The sequence below is a fragment of the Haliotis asinina genome, chromosome 5 (genome assembly GCF_037392515.1).
Source record: "Haliotis asinina isolate JCU_RB_2024 chromosome 5, JCU_Hal_asi_v2, whole genome shotgun sequence".
In the NCBI taxonomy this organism is placed as follows: Eukaryota; Metazoa; Mollusca; class Gastropoda; order Lepetellida; family Haliotidae; genus Haliotis; species Haliotis asinina.
This window is the reverse complement of record NC_090284.1, coordinates 36,492,725-36,503,200: the sequence shown is the minus strand read 5'-3', so window position 1 is coordinate 36,503,200 and position 10,476 is coordinate 36,492,725. Positions and strand designations below refer to the sequence as shown.

The 10,476-nt window shown below is 42.2% G+C and overlaps 1 protein-coding gene across 1 annotated transcript; it reads right to left on the bottom strand.

The window, feature by feature from the left end:
• Positions 1-4,153: 4,153 nt before the first annotated feature.
• LOC137284632 (transmembrane protein 26-like) lies at positions 4,154-9,772 on the bottom strand. The gene is made up of 3 exons (XM_067816523.1): positions 9,570-9,772; positions 7,123-7,264; positions 4,154-6,395 (listed from the first exon to the last, which is right to left on the bottom strand). Exons 1-3 carry the CDS (start codon positions 9,770-9,772, stop codon positions 5,613-5,615), a joined length of 1,128 nt encoding a protein of 375 aa, XP_067672624.1. The 3' UTR covers positions 4,154-5,612.
• Between the last annotated feature and the right edge of the window lie 704 nt (positions 9,773-10,476).

The window sequence follows — 10,476 nt, the reverse complement described above, 5'->3', positions numbered from 1 at the left end:
GGAGTATGTTGAGTCTATAATATGTTTTATGTTGGGTCTGTGACAGGGGTTTTGTAGGTCTGTAACAGGGGTTTGCTGGATCTGAAAGAGGAGGTATATTGTGTCTGTAGCAGGGGGTATGTTGGGTCTGTAACAGAGGGTTTGTTGAGTCTGTACAATAGGGAATGCTGAGTATGTAACAAGGTTGGTGGATTATTTTATGACAGGAGGGTTGTTAGACATTGTTGCGTTGTAAAGGAACGGCTTGTATGATGGGTCACAGTCATTGTTCAACAATGTGCGTAACGCCGGGGATTGCTGGGTCTCTTATCTACTTATAATTGTTTAGTTGAAAACAGCAATACGTTGAATTAAACACATAAATCTAAGCTCAGGATTTGTTTCAACATTATTTTTAAAGTCAGGCTTATGGATCGTATAGGAATATAACAACTGCAAATTACAGGTGGCACGTGTGAACCAAGTGAATGTTTAGTATCATTATTATATACCACAGACAACATATTAAGGAACAAATGACTGGAACGTAGCTAGGTTAGTATATTGATTAACATCTCGTTGTATCTGAAAGCAACGTCTTATCAAAATGAAATTTCAAATGTTTGGCAAACAACAATCAGACGTGTAATATTTGGATACTGTGGTAAGTCCAGCGAGTGGGGTGGGGTGAGAGCGGGGCGTCCTCTGCAGGGCTTGACGCCATCTTTATCATCACGCTGGCCACATAAAGAAACTGTGCATTGCTCTTAGTTTGAAAATGTAGCAAAAATGTAACACCGGGTATATAACAGTTTCACTGCCGTCTTTCAAAGGTAGCTATGGAGATCACAAGAGCATGGCAGAACAGCGACACTGACGTTATGCTCTTCAAACCCAAGAGCGCTGCAAAGTCAGTGCCGAGTATGCCCGCCGTTGAAGGAGTGCATCGTTGATGCAAGGAGACAATCTTATGGGGAAGGGATGGCTGCATGATGGCTTGCATATTCTCCGCAACTCTGCTGCCAAATCTGACCCACGATGTGCCACTGATCCTAGAATCTGAACTGTCATTTTATCCCGAGCAACTATATGGGTTCTCTGGCGAGCACCCATTTCAACTCCAGTCATCGCGGACCCACCCTTGAAGCGATTCCTCTCCATGACACAGGCTTGACCATGACGCTGATGTCTTAGACGTGTTGGCGTCCTTCAACACGGGAATTGTTAACGCTGGACTCGTCGCACAAAACAGTAGTCTTCATCACAACCGCAGTTCGCGTTCACACTCGATGACGTTACGACAGGGTCGACATGCCGTGAGCGGTTCTGGACTGTGTTGCGGTCATCGAGTTGCATTCTCCGTGTTGTTGAAGTGTCAAGGCGAATCATACAGGTTTATGCAATATAAGAGCAATCTCCAAACGTAAAACTAATTATTTGCGTGAAACTGACACCAGCTTGAACGCCATTTAGCTACTGATGTCAATGATCTTAGTTACTTAACACTGGTTCCGACCAGTTTTACAAGTTTTGATTGTAACCTACAATGATCTTAGCCTACAATCGCTCTGTGTAAGTGGATGGAGATTGTAGCCGAAGGCTACAATCGCGACCTTAAGGATTTAAAATAATTGTAGCGGTAAGATGTCTTTTGTGCAAGTGGGCCCTGGAATGGTCCAAGCAGTGCTCTCTGCGCTGACGTTTTGACACATGAACGTCCTGGCAACGTCATTATTGTTCTCACAACGTCTCAACAGTGCTCATATTGTGCTTCGATGCAATCTAAACGCGCAAACACGTGACGTTGAGACATTCCCAAAAGGATTATCCTGTAGGTCTCAAGGCTCGCTGACTTTTCTGATACTTTTTATCGTATCACACTTGCGTAGATCGATCACTGGATTGTTTGATCCAGACTTGATTATCTACAGAACGCCGCCATGTAGCTGGAATATTGCTCGGTGCGGCGTTAAACAACAATTAATCACAAGTATCATGGCATTATGTAATTGTGAGTCGTTCCAGGATGTGTAGTTCACTAGCCCTTTATTATTTCAAACGATTAATCTTTAGAAATCGACAACAGCTTTTGACACTGAAATGCTGCACGCTGTTTATCGAGATACACATGCGCATGCGCATGCCAAACATGTATATGTGGGGAGTTGTACTCGCTTGTTAATTTATTTACATTTGTATTTATTTTGTTTATTTGGCAGAGAAAATAAGGTTGCTTTTGTTGATAAATGCATATAGTGGTTTCTCTACGATCATGGCATTTGACCTTTTATAGACAAAGGGACAATATCGGGAATGGTTGTAAGACAGACTACTGGTATTTTGTCTTGTGTACGGACCGTGGTGCCGATAAACCTTCAAGAGTTATGGCCCTTCCCACATTTTAGCTTCTCATCTGCTGAAGTCGCTAATGAAGCTTTATACATATCAGGTTTAGTATGCCACGCACTTTGGATACAGGAGTACACTTCGTTATTACCTTTTCATAAACGGGTGACACTAACAACCTGAAAACTATAACTTGACTCCTATATACTAGTATACAGTGTTGCCAAACATTCCTCCTCTCCTACGAAAAGCCAATAGTTCCTCTCTTTAATTGTTTAAACCTGTACATGATAAAACATTCTTCCTTTCCAAGGTAATTTTCAATTACAGTTTCTCAAAATTCTCGAGGCGATCACTTATTTAACATGTGGTAGACTTATCACTCGTTATCAAACGCTCAAGAAAAACTCTGATCGTTTTCGTTTTGGTTTGTAATTGTTTAGCATATTATTTTGCAACCTCGCCATGTCCTTTAACAACCCTACCATGTCTCTAAACAACTTCATCATGTCCATAAACAGCCCAACCCCATGTCCTTAAACAATCTAAGAATGGACCTTGGCCTCTTTCCCTGGATGTCAATCTCAACGGCACATCGTATTAGCAGTTTCAACTCCCTGGGGACCATACAGCCACTTGCAGCTACTATAATAGGCACCCTGAGTTATTCCTTTCCCATCTTTCGAGGAACCCATTCACAGCTGGGTGGACTAGAACGCATAGTCACACTACTTTGTCCCAGTTTACTGCACGGTGCTGTACCCGAAACGAGGTGTGTGCATGTATTCATATGACCACCACTTGTTAATTTACTACCTGACTCGTGGGTTTTTTTAAGAGCAAAGGGTTGTGTACTGTACACTAAATTCATGTGTTGAAACGATTCCCTGTTGATAATATATGTCGGCGAAACTACTCTCAGTCTCATTCTTATAGGAGGCGTTTGGCGGGTAGCAACTGGCGCAACGATTCTGAGTAAAAAGAGAAGATGAGGCGATCTTCTTTCTATCAGACAAGACAAGGTTTTCTTACCTAGCTGCCAAACAATGTCAGTATGATTAAGAACGGATAATGAACACTTATTTGTTGTAATTTAACGCCATGACACAGTGGTTTTCACAGCTGGACGCAGCATGTACCTGCATGTGTGTTGCTAGAATAAAAAACATACCTATACTTATGGGGAAAAGTAACAAGAGATTAACCAGTATTTGAAAATTGATAACTCTTGATTCCATGACATTACAGCCTGAATATTCTAACTTACACACTAAACGCTCACCAAGAAACAGAGCAGCATCTTTTGAAGGTATTTCACGAGTCATTCCGATTGTATTATGAAATCCTTTCACAGGAAATAGAAACATCCAGATATTTCAGCATATTGTCATTCATGCATCTAACGTAGTTCTGGTAGTGCTGGGCCCTGTCGAACATCTTTACGATAAACCTAGATATTGTATTAACCAAATATTATCATTAACAAATTTAGAATATGTGCCCTTTGGAAGCTGTGGTTGTTGGCATTCCGAAATGGCACGCTTATACAGAATGCTTTGTGTGAAGGGTGAACTAAATAACCTACAGCGAAAACAAATTTATCAACACGTAAGCTGTCAGCAAGGTTTTGGCATGGTTGAATTATAACTATTAAGAATCCTTCTTTTTCAAATGCCATAGCTATGTGCTTTGCGTGTTTTTGTGCATATTTAATACATATTAGCTGTATGGAGCTGCGCAATCCGATTTTACGTGCATAGCTAATAAACTGAAAACCATGTTATAAACGCAAATCAGTTCTTATAAACAAATAATCAGCAAAATACCATCGCACTGCACTATTTAATCATTAACAGACAAAAAATATCGAAGAACCATAATTAGTTACATCATGCAACGTCATAACACAACACAAGCCCCGCCTGTTCTATTATCAGCAAATCTTTTTTAATACACAAATGAAAAAAAAATGCTTTGCTACTTATTCAAACGTAAAAAAATGATACTGAAAAAAAGCAAGGCAGATCATATAATAACCATCTGTCTGTAGTGTCATGCTGACTTGGGTGATGCCTTTTGTGTGACAAGTGCACAAGACACTCTGTAGCCTCTGTATGTGGAAAATATGTTTGCTTTCAAAACGACCAATTGTGTTGGAATGCTCAGCGGTGTCGATATAACATGCATAAACCAATGACAGTCTAGTTCTGAAACCGACCTGTGGCTCAGACTATGGCTGGTACGCTCTGTTAATACCTTTGTCGGTTATCATGAATCTTTACATCATGCACTCCTCCTGACGTCTGATCTTGGTATTGTATTGCTGTACATCAGTGGACATCCCCGGCACGTCAGGAGACATTCGTCAGACCAGTCACTGATCGCTTACAAAATAGAGACAGTGAAAGTCAGAATGAGTTTATAATCATGTAACCTCAGAAAGGGTCATTCGCGGCATTCTGAAAGACAGCCTTGACTTGTACGAATCATTCAGCTTTGATACGGGTGAAACTTTCCGACTGTGCTGTCATCTGTTAAACGTTCCTGAATATTTATTTGTTCAGTTTTCAGAATTTGGATTGAAAACTTTGTCAGTGTGTTGGAAGTGGCCACTGGGAAACTAGTGCCTTTAAGCTAACGAAAACTGCTAACTGTTGACTTCCCGTTAATTAGTCACCATTTTTTCATCTTTCATCGACATGTAGATATGACCGAAACACTCATGGAGAAATATGAAAATGTAGAGTAGCTGGTGCTTAACTTATACTCACTGGTAAATATGCACAAATACATGGCCTCACACTGCCATATACAGAGGCGTGTTTCTCCATGGAGCCTGTCCTATCCAGGTTTAGACGTTGTAACAAGGTGCGAAAGCCAGACAACAAACAACTTAGGATGGAGTGAATCGGCTACTACTGTCGAATAATTGAGTCTAGCCCCTCTGTAGTGAGCCGGTCGTTACCTGCTGTTGAGATACCTGGATCAACAAGCACACTTTCTGTCGTCTGCGTGTTTTGATGGTTGTACCTACATGTAAGCCACCAACAACTGGCCACCCTTTAAAAGACCCTAATGTCTTCATTTGTGTATCTCGTGAACTAACACTGTCTTCTGTAACGGCATAAAATAAAGACAATGTCCATGTTTGAAAGAAATGTGGCGGAGTTTTAAGGTTTGCGCAGCCAAAGTGCTATTGAGGCCGTGATTCCGGAACAACATTGCTCAAACAACCGGTGTATACACTGATAGGCAGTTAACGTAAAGAGTGGTTGTAACTTTCAACCTCATTCGACTTCAACGATGCGTGTTTGGCCTTTGTTAGCTGTTGCGCCATTCATGCTCCGACCTTTACTCCGTCTGGCTCCTTGTCGTCTGCTGCCGCCGTTGGCGTAGTCTTCCTCGACCGAAGCGATCCGTGCATTGGCAGCCCGTGTTGACATACTTCGGACAACAGCCGCCTTCTTCATGGCCCTGTGAGCAGCCTTCTCAGTTTCAGCCTCATTTTCGAAACAACAGAGAACGGACAACCTGTAGACCAGGAGCATGACGACGAAGATGTTCTTGCAGGTGTAGAAGATGATGCTGTAGGTGATGAGGTTGTATCGGATGAGGCCGTAAAGTCGACACGTGAGGAAAGGGCCATCCTGCATCATGAACGACAGCAGCAGACTCCAGATCTCGGTTTTCAAGCATCCACAGCAGGGGCCACATACCTTCGCTTTCTCCTCTTCGAACTCCTCTTCAGGGTGCACCAAAGCTTGGCGAGATTTTTTTGGACTTTTGGTGGCTGTGAGGACGATTGCGAACTGAAGCAGACTGACAGACCAGATGACCAGGATAACGTAGGTGTAGACTCGGTCCTTGCGAACGTCGGGTTCCTCAAACAGGACAAACAGATCCATGATGTCCGATGCCATGCCGATGTAAACGAAAAGCAGCTGTGAAAGCTTGTCGCGAGTTAGCTCCCCTCGCGGAAGTATCCATCGGCCAATGATGATAAGGAAGAGAAAAGATTGTTCAATGACTGACATCCACAGGCTTGGACTCAGCGTGATGGGTAATGACACCTGCAAGTAATCGTGAACAAATTAGTAACAAAAGTGGTTGCGAGGGTCCGATATGTCACAAATGGATAAATTTTAATAATATTTTAAGTAAAATAAATAATCGTATGTCTACTCTGTTGGTGCAATGTTTGGTATTTTATGTTTTGATATCGAAATATCTCGGCATTAAACAAAACGCTACGGTCAAAAATATTTCTAACAACAAAGCCGTAATCGAATCTAGGCAAGCCAGAATAAGTAATTGATGGTATGAGTAGCTTCCCACGTTGTCGACTTACAACGATCCAGTCAGCTGTGTCCTCGAGTCTGGACATATGTCAGTAGGTTGAGTAGACTTCCAGGGTGAAAATAATAATCCGTAGACTCCTAGATAAAGCAGTGAAATATCTAATCCCTTGAACTATTATAACGCAATAAACAGTCTAAGGTCCCCATGAAATCTGGATGTTTATAGGTTATCCTGATTTAAAGTACCTGGTGGGGAGTGAGGGACAGAATAGGTCAGCTTCATTACGGTCTAATATTCCGGCTTGGCTACTCGTACTCCGAGCGACCTCGTACTCCGTCAGGGCGTATCACTGATAATAATGCACATAACTTGTTTATCATACATTTGTAAGCTACTGTCGTATAGCTGGAACGTGGTATATTGTTGAGTGTAGCGCTCAATAACCAAGAAAGATATACGACCATTACTGTTAATAATTGCAGGAGTAGATGTACGAACCCCCTGTATTGAGGACAGTGACTCTGCGCTAGAACTATTGCTGCTCTCGTAGATCTCCGTGTACCGCGCCAGACGATCCAGCTCCAGGATCCAGATGGCCGGGACCGTGCTCAGTAGGTAGAAGAAGAAACACGGGCAGAACCTGAAACCATCCAGTAAATAAACGAAATGTAAAGTCAGGTGTTACTGCGACCCTGTTGAGATAAACGCGGCTAAGTATTGTTACGTCCACCAATGCCTCACCACAGAGTGTCAGGTACACGCTTGTTACGCAAAGGTCCAATGTTCAAATGTTTCGTCCAAAACTTAAATCATGTGAGATACATTCATATGTTCAGGACAAATATCTTGATGCAAATATATTTACTGTGCAACTGTGTGCAAGTCACATTTTGTTTTCTCGTAATGTATTGGTGATGCCTTGCACAAAGGGAATTCTGTGTCTCCTCCATTTAACGTGTTGTTTGGTCTCTATGTTGTACTAACCAAACAGTCAAAACCGAGACTTAGTTACAACTCATGATGGAGGATTTTCTGTGAGAACAGGACAACAATCTATCATTTAAACAATTAGGTGTCTTGACTGACATGTAACATACGGGATGTCGGAAATGTGCGTATATTACTAAACACACCAAATACCAATGATTTCATATTGTCTGGGAAACTCTAAAAACTTGGAACGGTACCGTTTGAAATAATGAGATTTTACCATGGGTGAAATTCTTCTCCAATTAACTTACAAACATGTGAAATAAACCTTCCATATTCTGACAGAAGCGTGACTGAGGAAACTTTAAGAATTAAAGGCAAACATCTAGGATGAGTTTAAGCTACAAGACCCTATCACCTTTCCGGGGGGAAAGACGCGGAGTAGCCTGTGGTTAATGCGTTTGCTCAGATACCAAAGTTCGATTGAAATGGGCACATTGATAAACCCAGTATAACCCTGGCTGCAAGACCAGTAACATCAATTACGTCTTAACATAGACTCTGTTAGATCTAGTCATTGTTAGGAACCGATCACAATGAATGATGATTTTTATATGATTCCCCCACTAGAACAACATTTGTGACCCTCTCCTCCCCCCCCCCCCCTCTCTCCCCTCCCTCCTCTCCTTAATTCATCAACGCTCCCCCCCCAACATTAACAGGGATACCTTCTTATGCTATTCAAGGGATACACCTAAGCAGCTTTGGCCCCCAACCGTGACAGCTGCTCAAATAGAATAAAAAAAATCAGTAGCTTTCCATCTGTTCTTCATGAGTTGTTCAGATTACCTAAACCCCCGGCATGCATAAACTGTGTGAGTTATATCATCGTCGTATTGGTGCACCTATATAGGCTATTGTGACGCTACAATACCGAGGCCGCATTTCCATATACGTGATAAAACCTCGTCGCTCAAACAAACAATTGTTCATGACACCTTCTATACACAACCGAAGGCGAAAAGACATTCATCACACCCGATCTTTTATTACTGCAAAATCTGGTATGAGCAACAATTGTTGTGTTGACATGGTGTGTGTGACTGACAGGGCTATATGACACCTACAGATGACGCAGGGCGGTATTGCATGCCTCGGTACAATGGTGCAGTAGGCATCGTACTACCTGCTGCTATCAGCATCACTTTGACATGAAACTGGCGACCTAGTATGTCCTTTGTTCTTTCAGTATTTACATATACCCATATCTCGTACTCGTCACACTCAAAGAAATGTTCAACCCGGATCCAGTTAGTTCGGAAATCCGTCACCTTATTGGACAGTCCGCCAACTCCGCTGTTACAATGTGGTAATAGTCGAAAACATAAAACAACATAACGCATACTTTCTACTTGTTTTGTACATGAAAAGAGTAGTGAATGAGTTTAGTTTTACGCCGCATTCAGCAATATTCCACCTATATGGCGGCGTTATGTAAATAATCGAATCTGGACCAGACAATTCAGTGATCAACAGCATGAGCATGGATCCTAGCAATTAGGAACCGATGACATGTGTCAGCGAGCCTAACCACCCGATCCCGTTAGTCGCCTCTTACGACAAGTCGTCTCTTATGGCAAGCATGGATTGCTGAAGGCCTATTTCTACCCTGTCCCTCAAGGGACACGACAAGCATTGTTGCTGAGAGCCTATTTTATACCCTGGACCTTCACGATTCGCGACAAACATGGGTTGCTGAAGGTCTGTTTCTACCCTGGACCTTCACGATTGGCGGATTTAGTACAATTTCATCACACAACACCTCAAATTAAACAGCTTTAACGAGAAACAAAACAACTAAGGACTTTTTCTGTCTCAACGCTAGACTAAATGGTTCGATTCCATACATTCCAAACTAAAAATAATATATTTTCCACAGATAGTATCAAGCAGGTTTAGTATGCTGATCCGCCAATGTCATTTCCTTGGAAGTAGTTGTAAACAATGACTCTTACCAATATCCTTCCACTCCTTTCCTGTACGTCATCGTTACCATAAACTCAATGAGTTGTACAGAAACGGGCGCTGCCAGAAGCCAGTAGTATTCATTATTTGTAGACGACACGGCTCTCCAACATGCTATTAGTGTATGAGTGAGAAGCATCAGCCGTACAAACAACGACGCTAGGAAAGTTCTCAGACGAAAAGAAATAGTCATTTTGAGTGTGGTGGGTACGTCGAAATACTCTTGTGTGATCCAGCAGTCCCGGTTCCACAAACTAGACGTTATCTCCGAAATAACACTTCTTCACGAGAGTGAAGGTTTGTGAAATGTCATGTCATTAGTGCCTAAGTCACACCATAGTGTTACCCCATAGACACATGAACGTCCAAGCGAACAAACGGCAGACACTAAAAGGCGAACGTGTCCACCATTGGAACTTATACCCGCTGAGCTAATGGCCCATCCAGAATAATCTGATTATTTCTTGGAATAAAGGTAATGATTTTCAAGCCTCATGACCTCGCAGGTAATCGCAGGTCCTTTATGTACTGTTCCGTTTCACTACACCTCCCAATATTTGAATCGAAGTAATGAAGGCCATGCCAACATTATATAAACAACACAGAAGTGCACAACTGTTGAATCTTTCTACAAAACGCCAACTGAGAACCACAGTCTGGACTAACATTAGTCCAGAGTACAATGCATGTCGGAAATAACGTCATTATGAAGACATGTTGACAGTTTTGTAAGACCTGTAACCTATCAGGCCAGTTCATGCGTCAATTTCCTACACTGGACAATACAGCATGAGGTCCCGCGACGTGTGCACATATATCTCTTTGTGGTTTTATGAATATAAACCGGTCAACGTGTTACCTCGACTATCCTATGTTCTGTTGTCCACCTCAAAAGGA